The sequence below is a fragment of the Oncorhynchus keta genome, chromosome 28 (genome assembly GCF_023373465.1).
Source record: "Oncorhynchus keta strain PuntledgeMale-10-30-2019 chromosome 28, Oket_V2, whole genome shotgun sequence".
NCBI lineage: Eukaryota > Metazoa > Chordata > Actinopteri > Salmoniformes > Salmonidae > Oncorhynchus > Oncorhynchus keta.
Window position 1 is genome coordinate 43,113,865 of NC_068448.1, and position 14,692 is coordinate 43,128,556.

General features: G+C 43.5%; 1 protein-coding gene across 1 annotated transcript; it reads right to left on the bottom strand.

Moving 5' to 3' along the window:
• Nucleotides 1-247: 247 nt before the first annotated feature.
• Nucleotides 248-5,593, bottom strand: tnnc1a (troponin C type 1a (slow)). The gene is made up of 6 exons (XM_035741283.2): nucleotides 5,456-5,593; nucleotides 3,578-3,608; nucleotides 2,748-2,894; nucleotides 2,266-2,380; nucleotides 1,403-1,539; nucleotides 248-1,162 (listed from the first exon to the last, which is right to left on the bottom strand). Exons 1-6 carry the CDS (start codon nucleotides 5,477-5,479, stop codon nucleotides 1,131-1,133), a joined length of 486 nt encoding a protein of 161 aa, XP_035597176.1. The 5' UTR covers nucleotides 5,480-5,593; the 3' UTR covers nucleotides 248-1,130.
• Between the last annotated feature and the right edge of the window lie 9,099 nt (nucleotides 5,594-14,692).

Consider the following 14,692-nt stretch of genomic DNA (forward strand, 5'->3'; position numbering starts at 1 on the left):
AGCAAGGTAATGACCCTAATTACTCCGGGGTCACTGTTGACAATGGTAGACTCTGGCTATGACCTCACCTTCTCAGGGAGAGTGGAATATGCAAAAACATATTTCTAATACACACTTGTACATCTGTGAAATCGGACAAATATAAGCGCCCATCTAATTATTATTATACCCCTGATCCTCTGTGTAGCACCAACATCTACAGTACAATAAAAAGGAGAGAAATACAATATGGAGACATCAGAAGGACTCTGAAGAGTTGGAGTAAATAGTGAAGTTCACAAGTTATAATGAAAGATTCATACCAACGGCGTACATGATCTTATTGAGTTTTACCCCATACTTGTATATAAAGAAAAATATTCTCATGGTAAAGAATAATTTCCGCTCAAAAACACTCCATCGAAGCAAACACTTCCAAACAGATACGACATCAGTCAAACCAGGCGTTGCTTTGGCGAACACATGTATTACTTGACTGTACATTCTAAGCAGACGTATGGTGTGTACATCCACCACAGGCTCTCCAGCAGATTAGATGGCCCTGAGGGAATCTGTTAATACATACAACCGTTGCATTGTGCCGCTGTGGCTACATTGCATGTCAATGTATGTTTAGACTACTAACGGGCTAATCAAAGTATGGTATAATTACAGGGACTTACAGGGACAGATGTACTGTCCTATGCCTAAAAGGATGTTTTTCAAACATCATTCTGTCCGGCAGCACAACATCAGCAACTTGGAAAAATAAGAGATTTGTAAACTGTTTGTGGCACTGCAGAAATTCATATGCATTTGAAGTCAAACAATAATGCATAGTTCAAGTAGGCAAACTGAAGTGATGTGTGAGTTGTTAATGTGAGTATTTTGGTCGGTTACATTTACTCAAACGCAGTGTATGGGGCACCTAAAACAGGTTACAGACAGTATTTACAACAATGCAAGAAATTGTAAAAAAGTTCTAAAAGCAATCAGATTATTGACCTAAGCCTTGCAAAGTCGTTCAGAAGTTCTGCCGATGACATCCAAAAGTCAACCTCCCGGCTTTCCGTAGATGTCTATGATGTTGAAGAGAAATAGAAAAAAAATATCACTAAGGGTCAGCGGACTCTGTCTTCTCTTGATGCTGTTTATTCTACTCCTTTCATAAACTCCAAGAACTCTGGAAACCAAGAGGAGGGAAAAAAGGGAGTCAATTAAGTGAACTATTTCCCTCACTTTGATTCACTGCTTTGCCTGTGAATAACACAGCATGTCACAATGCATAATTCATATTCCCAATATCCTTTTCTAGCAGTGGAGTATCCATAGAACTGTTCACTTGCATCAGTATCACGAACAAAATACATGAATGCTTCTGTCTCTAAACTATGTGCTTTAACTCCCATTTCCAAAACTTTACCGTCATAGTCGATTTTCCCGTCGTTGTTCTTGTCGCCGTCCTTCATGAGCTCCTCGATGTCGTCCTCGGTGATGGCCTCCCCTGTGGCCTCCAGCATCCCCTTGAGCTCTTCCAGGTCTATGTAGCCGTCCGCATTCCTGGGGGGCCATAGATGATACGTTTCTTTATTGCCTGATTTCACAGATCTATACTTTACGTGCAATAAAATGCACTGCGATTGAGCGAGAGACATGGCATAGGCCAGACACATCAAACATAAAAATTCATAAAATTACTGCTTAAGGACTCTTACCCCTCCCTTCCCCATTATGCAACTGTGCCTCCTCCCTATACCCAATATTACACATCCCCCAAGATCCCTGAGCACTGCACATAGTGTTCTTCCGCAATCCTATCATTTCAATATCCATGATCGTTTGACAGTTAGTTACATTTCACGCTTTCACTATTGCACGTTCTCAAATGAGTGCCTCCATCCCATACTCCTAGTATCCTCCTCGTTTGTTCATAAGGGTCAGTGCATGGTGCACAACATCGTTTCTGTACCGGACCAGTTTACACTGGGGAGTCTGTAGCGTTTAGGAGAGGAGGATTATACTGCTTCACAAATCGGGTTAACCAGGGAACATGACTGTTTCTGCATTCAAAAATATGACATAGTTGCCTCCTCAAACAACGACAAGTCGACAAAAACAAACAAACTAGCACCCAAGCTAAAACTCTGCAGCGTACATTCCTGTGTATTTGTCTATCCTGGTGGTACTAGGCTGTGGGTACTTAGTTGGGTGAGACTATAAAGAGTTACTTTTACAGAGTTCACCCCCCTCATGAATCTCCTTATGTACTTATGAGGACAAACGTACTTGTCAAACATGCGGAAGAGGTCTGCCAGTTCCTCCTCTGTCTTTCCTTTGCTGTCGTCTTTCATGCACCTCACCATCATCACCAGGAACTCGTCAAAGTCCACCGTCCCACTGCCTGCAAAGACATGTCAACAGAATGATGTCACACCACCTTTTCGATCAAGGAGTCTATCTTTGATATAGCAGCTACAATGTGACCAGATCCTCTACTCAGCCATGTGATGCTTGTCTTTTGTGTGTTTACAGTCTGACAAAGAACAGTGTCCAACTGTCCCTGCCGGGCCATCAATGAGCCATGAATTGGCCTTTTGATGAACAGAACACTTGTGTCTGCCTTTGTTGTGTACCATCCTCATCCACTGCTGATGAGCTAACCTCTTACTCTAACACGTGATTCGTGATAGGAACTATTAATGGGAAAACGCATTTGCCTATTGTAGTCATTTGAGTCTGTTCTCTTCCGTGTGAGCGTGTGTGTTTACCGTCTTCATCCACCTCGTCGATCATCTCCTGCAGCTCCTCAGGGGTGGGGTTCTGCCCCAGCATCCTCATCACCTTGCCCAGCTCCTTGGTGCTGATGCAGCCATCCTCTGCATCCTGGACGAAGATGTCAAAGGCTGCCTTGAACTCTGCAACACACAGCACAGCACATGACCACGGTCAGTTCTTCTTCTTCTCCCCCCTCCCCTTTTGTTTTCACGGTCAGTTCTATGTGTAGGCTACTTTAGTGTAAGATATACTTTTTTAGTCAATCAAGTTATTTGGTTCCTACGAGTGGTACAGCGGTCTAAGGCACTGTGTCTCAGTGCAAGAGGTGTCACTGTAGTCCCTGGTTTGAATCCAGGCTGTCATTTTATTCGACCGTGATTGGGAGTCCCATAGGGCGGCACACAATTGGCCCAGCTTCGTCTGGGTTTGGTAGGCCGTCATTGTAAATAAGAATTTGTTCTTAACTAGTTAAATTTTAAAAAATGTGATCCTCTGAGATATCTAGAATTTACTTTTCATCTTGGCCTGAAGGAGAGAATGGTACACATTTTAGGCCAAATATTGATTTAGATGTGATGAAATTTAGTACAACGTGAAGATATATATCCCACATGAAGAAACATTTATGCATAGGCCTCAGAGACCGACATAGATTAGTAAACCATAATGAAATTCCGATGCAGTGTTTCCCCTATATGTTTTTAGCAGCGGCGCACCCATGCTGCGAAATTGTGGCCACCACAAAAAAAAAAAAAAACGACTTTGCCACCGCTACTGAAAGAATTTCTAGGGGAAACACTGAGGATGAACACATTTTACATACCATTTTTCTGCTCGTCTGTCAGCTGCTCTACCTATTGAAGAAATGGAACGTTTTCAGAAGCAGTCGAGCCAATATCTGTTATTGAATCCACTCTGGGATGTCTTTTACAACCCCAAATCCTAACTTTGATTTACTGTAATCCTTTGATAAGCACAATATAATATCTTCCATCCGTGTAATTAACACGTGTACAACATCTACGCTCTACCCGTCATTTGAATCTCATTTGTGGAGTTTTCAAATTCAGCTCAGACAAGGTCCAGTCCTAAACCATAAAAATGTTGATCGAGAAATCTAGTGTATGAAAATAACCCTTCAGGGGATATACAGTAGACTCCACAAGGTGGAACCAATTCTCTGGAGCAGTTCACCTCAAATGTCGCCTTAGTTTACACAAAGTTATTTTGGTCCTTCACACTTGGTCGTCCGTCCCTCACAAAACACAAAACGTGAGATTTCATACATAAGGCCTGGGCCAGTGAGAGGCAGGGGTTAAAAATACATTGACAGGAGGATCAGAAACAGCAGATACAGGACAGGATACACGGTGCTTTAAATTAGCATAGCTGTGGATCTGGTTCAACAATGGCACAGTAATCCAGGAAAAGCTACCGCGAATGAGAGAGGGAGGCAGCTGCTTACGTAAGAGTTATTGTCTGTCATCCACAACAAATTAAACACACATTCCTCTGGTGATGATATATTGGGGGGAAAAGAGCCATGTCCATCTAAACATCGACACACACGCATACACACACACACACACACACACACACACACACACACACACACACACACACACACACACACACACACACACACACACACACACACACACACACACACACACACACACACACACACACACACACACACACACACACACACACACACATTCCAGTCTGTTTCCCTGCAGTTGACTCCTCTAGCTGTAATGCCCAGTAGAGACACGGGTAGCCCAGCCCAGCCCATCAGCCACCAGGCAGCAGGCAGAGATAGCTAGACAGATAAACAAACAGCTCTCCCAGTGGCTCACACAGATAATGCTGGAATTCAGCTGTGTGTGTGGGGGGTGTGGGGGGTATCTAGACCTGAAGCCCTCTTCTGGCACCACAGAAACACACACGCAGGAGGCTAGGAGCAACTGGCCATAATTAGCCGATGAGAAGTGGGACTGCTCCATTTGTAGTCATGAATGAAACCACAGTGTGGACCAGGGGCTTGTCCTGCTTCTGACCCCTGGCGTGCTCCTATCAACCCTGATAGGCTTCAAGAGGCACAAGGTCTATATACGTACGATGTCTCACCTCACTTGTCAAAGGCTGGTGTTGTGTGTGTTCGCTTGACAGACACAGTTTGTGATGGAAGTTGAATCATCTGAGCAATGTCAGAATTACAAATTGCTAAATTGTTGTAAGGGGAATATCCAAATGTACCTCATTTGAATGAATTGTTGATCTGAAACATTGTAGTTTGTAGTTTAAAACTGTTAAAAACATAAAAGTGTTATTAAATGGATTTTACCCCCAATACTAAATATTACAGGTACTTTTCATTCTATTTAAGGGTGAATCCTACCCTCAGGTGCTGAAGTGTTCATTTGAAATAGTAACCTACGTAAACTTTTACAGTCCAAAAGAGAGAAATCTGACAACAAAACATTCTTAAACTTAAACTATTAAACTATTATTAAACTTAACTTGGCGGAGTTCACAATTAAACCAAAACAGCATTTTCATCCATGTCACCTATCACTGAAATCCAAAGTTGAACAATATTAAAAGCAAACCTTTCATGATGATGTTACCTACTAAATACAAACACTTTCACATTCTCCACAAACAATATACCCTGTTGTAGAAGTGGAGTGGGACGTACCGCTGCTTTGTAGATGTCGTTCATGATGAAAGCTTGGCTTGGCCGCTGCCCGTTTGTCTGTAGGATGTAGTGGCACAGAGGAGCGAGGTAGAGCACAGCTAGGAGCAGGACACTGGCCCCATCCTGGGGAGGGTTTTATAGCTGGAGCCTGGCAGGGCCTGGTCCCTCCCTACCCTGCATGCCTGCCCGCCTGCCCATCCCCTTGGGTGTCCCACGTGCGTGTGTGCGTGTGTGTGTGTGTGTGTCATTGGGCCGATCTATCACAATCACCACCAGGCTCAGATAAAAATGTAGCTGCTCTTAGGGGGTACACTTTGGAATGGAATGAAGTGAAGGGGCACGCATGGCAAACCTTAATCTCCAGGGAGGGAGCTAGAGACACTCAACATTCCACCATCAGTCGTAGACCAGAGGGGCAGGGGAGAGGGGCATGGAGGGCAGACCAGAGCAAAACGGGGCTTGGGACAGGAGGGGGCAACTTTGAATAGAGGATGGGGGTTTAGAGGGCTAGGGAAACGAGTCAGTGGACTGGGGACGGTGGGAGGCAGAGAGGTTCAGACAAACAGGTTAAAGCCTGCCATTAACAAACACAATCAAAGAGATGTGTGTCTGTGGGTTGGGTCGTGTGTGTCTGTGGGTTGGGTTGTGTGTGTGTGTGTGTGTGTGTGTGTGTGTGTGTGTGTGTGTGTGTGTGTGTGTGTGTGTGTGTGTGTGTGTGTGTGTGTGTGTGTGTGTGTGTGTGTGTGTGTGTGTGTGTGTGTGTGTGTGTGTGTGTGTGCATGCGTGGGTGTCTGTGTGTTTCACTAATACCCATTTAACCGACAAGGGTTTTACTTCTATTTTAAATGATCTTATCTGACACTTTCCATTTAAAATGTAATCTAACACCCTCCAAATGGCGATTGCACAGTATAATGTGCATGTTTTGTAATGCACGAATCATCAATCATTGACCAGCAGAATTTTACAACATAGCATTTTGAAGGGGGAAATGTTTAGTTTTTTTACATTTTTATATACAGTTTAACAATAGATATTTATAGGTATACAATTAACATTACATTATACAGTGGGCGGCAGGGTAGCCTGGCGGTTAGAGCATTGGACTAGTAACCGAAATGTTGCAAGTTCAAATCCCCGAGCTGACAAGCCACAAATCTGTTGTTCTTCCCCTGAACAGGCAGGTAACCCACTGTTCCTAGGCTGCCATTGAAAATAAGAATTTGTTCTTAACTGACTTGCCTAGGTAAAAATATATATATATATATATATATTGAGCCTTTATAAAGTACATTCAGTCAGCAGAGGGTGCTGTTTACTGTGTGTTGTTTTAATAGAGTTGTTACGCAGCTGGGTGTGCTACAGCGTATCCCATTTATCAACAGGGTGCTCAAGTCAGAAATCTGGGTCAAATACAAGAACTTCAATTTGCCTGAAAACATTGAATGAAATGAACACCTTAGACCATTCCTTTGTGTGTTGATGTGTATCATGGGAACAGACAAGTGTGGATGTGGAATGAAATAGTAAGCTGCACCTCAGCTCACCCCTCTGGACACATCTGAACACAAATCATGTCCTCAGCCACAAAATATCCAATACTTTCCTGCTTCTGTGCGACGCTACGTTCTCCCCGCCACCCCACTGACTTGGATAGGAAAGGACAGTAAGTCACCCCAAAGGCATCATGCATGTGCCTTGTGTGCCTCGTCAATCTCATCCATTTGTAGGAGAGAACAGCATACATACACAGTTTCTTCTAAAACCTCGCCATGCGTGACGGTTCTGAGACCCACGTAGTGCGACAGAAGGTGTGGTGTTGAGGCAGGGACTCTAAAAGGCTGGTGATCCTGCTGGGTTCCAATGGGATGCTAATGGGGACTGGCACAGCTTGTGAACATTGCAACACAACAACACAACAGCCCAGAAAGAGAGAGAGAGAGAGAGAGAGAGAGAGAGAGAGAGAGAGAGAGAGAGAGAGAGAGAGAGAGAGAGAGAGAGAGAGAGAGAGAGAGAGAGAGAGAGAGAGAGAGAGTGAGAGAGAGGGGGGGGGAGAGAGAGAGAGAGAGAGGAGGAGAGAGATGGAGGAGAGAGAGAGAGAGAGAGAGAGAGAGAGGGAGAGAGAGAGAGGAGGGAGAGAGAGATGGAGAGAGAGAGAGAGAGAGAGAGAGAGAGAGTGAGAGAGAGAGAGAGAGAGAGAGAGAGAGAGAGAGAGAGAGAGAGAGAGAGAGAGAGAGTGAGAGAGAGAGAGAGAGAGAGAGAGAGAGAGGAGTAAGGGAGAGAGAGATGGAGGAGAGAGAGAGAGAGAGAGAGAGAGAGAGAGAGAGAGAGAGGAGAGAGAGAGAGAGAGAGAGAGAGAGAGAGAGAGAGAGAGAGAGAGAGAGAGAGAGAGGAGGAGAGGAGAGAGAGAGAGAGAGTGAGAGAGAGAGAGAGAGAGAGAGAGAGAGAGAGAGAGAGAGAGGAGGAGTGAGAGAGAGAGAGAGGAGAGAGAGAGAGAGAGAGAGAGAGAGAGAGAGAGAGAGAGAGAGAGAGAGATGAAGAAGAGCATCAGTCACACACAAATCATTATCATTTACCTACAGAGAGCCTCTGCACTGAACTAACATCGTCAATCACATCCACAGCTTTCACAGAGGTAGATAGAACCCTCAAGAGGCTTCACAGACAGAAGTCTGAACTGAACAACATCAGTCATGAATTCATTGCACTTGCAGACAGATAGCTCTCACAGGGAGACCCTGCCTGAATCCAACAGCTATCACTCTCTTTAGTGTACACAACACAACACAACACACAACAATCCACACCACGAAAAGAAGAAGAGAGAAGATATATATATATATATATATATATTTACATAATATTGTGGTTTAGTACGTGACTAGCGCAAAGGATTACGGGAGAACGAAGCAGGAGATACTGTCATTCCTACAGTAGTCATCTCTTCAGTCTTTCCTATTTCGCCCTCAAAAGGCAAAAAACGATGCTTGCAGTGATACGGTGAAAGATGTCCCCACGTCACCTGCTGCACCTAACTCCACTTGACATGCAAGGTAAGCTGGGTGTCACCATTGGTGTGGGTGTCACCATGGCTATCAACTCCACTCATAGCATACTGATGAGTCAATCTACAGTGTCCAGCAGACAGATGAGCTGAGTGTGTGTTGAGTCCCAGTATTAGCAGCTCTACAAGGGGCAGTAGATTCTAATGTAAAGCCTCTACTCTCTCTCTCTCTGACTGAACCAGAAACACGCAGACGGAATGAGCTCTATCGACTGTGGGATGGCAGCCTGACAGAGCCTGGAGAAGCCCACATCAATAGAAGCATACGGAGTGCAGTTTTCACTGGAGCACTTCACCGAATTTCCTCTTACAGAGGAAGGGGCTGCTGACGAAAGAGCCAACCATATCTCCACACATCGTGATCAGACAGTGCATCTCAAATCCTCAAATCACCCGCACACCGTCTTTTGAGAGGTTGCCATAGAAACCCTGCCGGGTTGTAGCTGCAGACGAGGAGAGGAGATGAGGAGAGCTACCCCCCCCGCCACATTTTGTCCTCGCAGTCACTGTATTCCTCGTTCTTCTCCTTTGCCTTTTGCACAGACGAATGCACACACGCACACACACAGGTTTGGCATCATTATTTATTCCCTGGTAACCTTTAATGAGAACCATTTATGCAAATGTTATGGATGACTTAATCCACGTGTCCAAATGATTATATTTCATGTGTCATAGCGAAGATAAAAATGAACTTCGTTTGGGTGCCTTGACTTGGGACGGATCAGGTTAGGAATAGTATTCAATGTTTGCACTAGCCTAGCCGGCAAATACTGTAAGTTCATATGGTTGCTTCAAAATAGGTTCAATTCACCATTTTGTTAGGTTAAATGGTCTTTCTATTGGAAAAGGGACAAAATATCAAATCGTCCATTTTTTAAGAATCTGGCCCCTGCATTCTTCAAACCAAGTGTGTAATATTGTTTTCATGTTACAGCGTGCAACCACAGTTCCTCTGTTAGTGATATTTCATTAATTGTATTGCATAAAGGTTGTCAGAGAAATCATTTGCTGTTTTATTGTCATGCAGGCCAGGTGTCTTCCTCTATGTCTCTCCTCTGTCTCTCTGTCCTTGGTTGGAGGGTTACTCTGAGTCCATCAGCCTCTCTCTTCCCCCCTCTCTCACTCTCTCTCTCTCACCCTCTCTCCCTTTCTTTCCCTTTCTCTCTCTCACCCTCTCACACACTCTCTCTCTGCTGCTCTCCCTTTCTCTCTCCTAACTCTCATTCTCCCCTCTCTCTTTCCCCTTTCTCTCTCCTCACTTAACTCTCTCCCTCTTATCTGCCCCCCCCTCTCTCTCTCTCTCCCTCCCTCTCTATTTGGGGTGTATTCAGAGTGAAGGACTAAAAGGGGGAGTGGTTCGGGGCAATTTACGTCTCTCTATACAGCGAGCACTCCTCCAGCCAACACTTACCACTCAGAGGGGAGCCTGTATTCTCTCCGCTCTCAAACGGTGACAAACGTCAGACTCGGATGGAAGGATTTGGCTTTAGAGGAGAGGGGATGTGTCTCTCTATTACTCTCTCCCTCTCTCTCATTTACTTTCCCATTGCCGTTTGATTACATTTTTACATTACATTTAAGTCATTTAGCAGACGCTCTTATCCAGAGCGACTTACAAATTGGTGCATTCACCTTATGACATCCAGTGGAACAGCCACTTTACAATAGTGCATCTAAATCTTTTAAGGGGGGTGAGAAGGATTACTTTATCCTATCCTAGGTATTCCTTAAAGAGGTGGGGTTTCAGGTGTCTCCGGAAGGTGGTGATTGACTCCGCTTTTGATTGACTTTTCGCGTTTGATGGCTGCAAGGTTTGCATTGAAGGGCTTACTGTCATGCAGACCACCAAGTCCCCAACCCACCCTCACGACCGCAAAAAAAAGAAACAGTACTGAAAAACAAACATGTTAATATGCTTGTTATAATCATGAGATATTATATTGGAATGAACATGTTGTTGAATATGTGAAAAGATATCAAGTGACATCAAAGGTGCATGTTCCTTCAGTGAGTTGTTTGTCTCTGTGTGTGTGTGTGTGTGTGTGTGTGTGTGTGTGTGTGTGTGTGTGTGTGTGTGTGTGTGTGTGTGTGTGTGTGTGTGTGTGTGTGTGTGTGTGTGTGTGTGTGTGTGTGTGTGTGTGTGTGTGTGTGTGTGTGTGTGTGTGTGTGTGTGTGTGTGTGTGTGTGTGTGTGTGTGTGTGCGTGCGTGTGTACACCTGCAGTATATGAGCTTTGATGAAGATAGATCTGAAGACAGATGACACATTCTTTTTTTCAGTAATCAGTGGTCTTCAATGCCATTCGAGTGGTGTGCGTCATGGCGATGACGGTGGGTGCAGTACACCACTGCCCCCCAGTTACAGACCTAACACCTTATCATCGTTCTCTCATCTCTCTGAGGGCAAAGTCCACATCACAGACAGCTCTCTCTCTCTCTCTCACACACACACACGCACACACGTCCTTCAGAATATTAGCAAATTAGTCATTTGTGTACTGCGAGAAGACGATCAAACTTGACTATCTAGAGGAAGTAAAAGTCAACAATGATCTTCCTCATGTAGAGTCAGGTGAGTGTGCATGAGAAGCCTTCACCAGACAGACATGACTCGGAGGAAAGGCTTTCCATTGGCTTTCAACTTGATGATGCATCATTGAGGAAACTTTCTCGTAGACACAAGAAAAAAACAAAGAGGAAAATCTCTCCAAATTTGTATGCTCCTCCTAAAACGTGTCTTGGCGCTATTGCATTGGCCAGCATTTCTGCCAATCATTGTTTTCAACATCCCAGCTATTCCGCCTGAACAGCAAATTATAATAAAGAGGGAAATGGGCGATTTTGGGTTTCTTAACATAACTCAAATTGTTTCATGTCTGCAGCAACCAAATCTTCAGAACAGCCTGAATCAAATCAGTTGAAAAAATCTTAAAATAGCAAAGTTTTGGCTTTGGCCGTTACAAGATCATCATTAACTGCAAGAGAACATGCTTCTGATAGTACCTAAAGACATGCCTCAGATAATACAGTTCAGTTTCACTGAGCAGGTTTGGATCGTGTTATTTGTAATTACATAATCATCCCTGTAAGTGTGGTGTAACAAATATTGTAATCACTCAGTTTGAGTCATGGGGGGTACGTGTTACACACCTACAGTACCTACAAGAAAACAATTATTCGTACAAGAATAACTCAGTCGAAAGGTCAAGCGGAGCTCGTGGGGAAATGAACGAATGTGGCTGGTCACTCTATCACCCAGGTATCACCACTGGCCACGGAAGTGGAATAACAGCACAATATCAGTTAGAAATAATTCTGCAGTGTTACCATGTATTTTTTTACTCCATGACAGAGAGAAAGAATATAGCACAGGACAAGTCCATTTCCTGTTGAGATGAGCTCCACGTTCCTCCAACCTGTACCACAGAAAATGTCAACAGTATCTGCTGGGAGAGGTCACATGTACAATCCCAGTGGTAATACAATTCACAAGACTCGCTGGGGATTAAATGCATGGACGAAGCCCATTTATAAGAAGAATTGGCCCCGGATTTGTGGGGCTTAGGACACCCTGGGGTGCATGTGTGTTCCACACACACACAAGCACGCACGCACACACATATCCATTTTGTATCCCCAAATTGAGGCTATAGTACGTTCTGGCTCAAAGAGGAACAAATCACCTATGCATCCATCTGTGTGGCTGAGGTTGCGCCCCGGGGCCGCCCAGCCTTCAGTGGAGTGTGCTGTGATTTGACAAGGCCGATGATGAGAGACACTGTAAATATCCGGCCCTCATGTGACTCACTGGATGGCCTCAAGGAATCCACTAAAGGTCAATGTTTCCTGATGCCATTGCCAACAACTGAATTAAGTGACTTCATCCTTGCCCACGCATCTGTCCCATTTTAGGGGATGGATGGATTCAGCTTTGTTTATTGAAGGTGTTGCATCGCACTATCACACACTACGCTTCTCAATCTGCTTCCGACAGGAGCACACCATACGCACATAGGCTACATGTGCATGTGCAGACATAGGCACACACACACACGTAAGCACACACACATACTGTAAGCCTACATGCATGCACACACACGCACACTCACACGCGTAAGCACGGGGACACGTCGGGGGCACACATCACACACAAAGACAAAACTCTGTTGCTGTCTCTGTCTTCAGCACGCACAAAGCGCTCGCAAGAACACTTGCATGCACACACACACAAGCAGGAGCATTGGCATTCACCCACAGCCTCTGGGTCCGTCTCATCATGCACAATAGGTCTGAACATGACAACAGTCTCTGAACAATACAGTACGTGTCTCCATGATGCCTCACACGAAACAAAGGTTGATTAGCATTCACTATCTGAACACACACACATGCATACACGCACACACGCAGTGTACTGTGCCGTGGTAAATGGACTAACATGATTTGGGCTAAATGGGCAGAAGAAGAATAAACATGTATATGACATTTTGTGAATTGAATTACAAAATTGCATCTCCCCATCACGAAGACTCTCTTTTCAGACTGGCCTTTTGGAGTTCCAAACTGGAGAGCATTCCTTTGGTGAGAATCTGTAGCCCTTTCCTGCGGTCAATGACCAAAAGCTCTTTGGCCTCATGGGTGGAATGTTGTTAATAGGTTTCATAACTTCATCGTGAATTAAAAAAATAAAAAAATGTTGATCCAGTGTTTCTATGTCAAACATTGTTGTTATATTTCAGTCTTCTGTGATGTATATAAAGTGTAATATTTGGATGCAAGCTCAAGATCGATACATTTCAACTCTATATCTGACATGGTACAGGTGTGTTCTTTTGTTTAAACCCATAATCATGTGTGTGAGGTGTATAGGCCTACTTTTGTTCCTAAGTTGATTTGTTTTAAGATGACCAAGAATCACTCTGTGACCCTGATTTAGCCCACTGCGGTAAAAGGTTATATGAAGCCATTGATCTTTCCAAATCCTCAGAGAAATAATACTAACCTCCCAACACTTTGATACAATAAATGCTCATGAGAGAATGTGAAAGAAAAAAAAATGATGAAATGTAATGAAATGAAATAAAATGAAAATGGGGGTATCTATAACAAAGTGATATTTAAAGCATGTAGACATACAATTAAATCAAATAGAAGCTACCCACTGAACACAAACTGTTTGAATCATCTTTGTTTCCAGCATAATTTGTCAATGTATTGTGAATCTGCGTGAAAAAATACTGTTGTTTTAAGGGTGGAATCTCAACCACTTGCACTATGTACTTTTAATGTAATCTGAACTGGATGTCAGGTCATTTGGCTGTGCTATTAAATGAAGCTGAGTGATAACACATTAAGTTGTTGTAAAAATACAAAATATCTGATGGGATGTAATTCCCATTTGAACTTGGTTGTGCTTTTAAATGGTTGACAGTGCAATGATAACACAGTTCGATTAAAACGAAACAAAAAATCAGACATTGTTTTTCCATTGGAATTTGGTTGTGCTTTTCGACAGTTAAAAGCACAGATAACACATTGGAAATTCAACTAACTTTTATTGGCTGTCTTTTTGAGTGGGTAATTATAGGTTAATAATCTCATTGAACAAAGATACAATTGCCTTCTTTCTCACATAGCCAAGGCATAAATGAAGAATATGTTCGTGTTAACTTATTATTCTCCAAGGTGTAAACCTCTCACTGACCATTGTGTTGGCCAATCAGGGACTGTCAATGAACCCCACACTAACGCATCTCAACCCCCCTTCATGTTGGTTTAAGTTATTCAAACCTGTGATCAAATCAAATCAAACTTTATTTGTCACATGCGATTACCGTGAAATGCTTGCTTACAAGCCCTTAAAACAGTGCAGTTCAAGAATAGTTAAGAGAATATTTACCAAGTAGATACTGACAATAATAATAATAGAAACTTTATTTTAAATGCACACGACACAAATGGAATACTGGATTTATTTATCTCCTTAATTCTAACAGCGTTATCTAACTGCAAGTTAATCCAGTGCTTGATATTGATTGTTACTCAGGCCTCCTAATGTCCTGTGAGATCAAAATGATGGGGTCAAAGGTCCCTTGCTGGCTCATTAGGTTTCTATGGTAATTTCATGTGAAATATGTTATGTGTCCGTGTACACCATTGGCTCGATTTTATA

Excerpts from the sequence above, each read along its gene's own strand:
- tnnc1a (XM_035741283.2), bottom strand. The coding sequence starts at position 5,479 with ATGAACGACATCTACAAAGCAGCG. Across the intron at positions 2,381-2,747 it reads CGACGAGGTGGATGAAGACG|GCAGTGGGACGGTGGACTTT; the intron begins GTAAACACACAC and ends ATGTCTTTGCAG. Across the intron at positions 1,540-2,265 it reads CTCTTCCGCATGTTTGACAA|GAATGCGGACGGCTACATAG; the intron begins GTACGTTTGTCC and ends ATGGCCCCCCAG.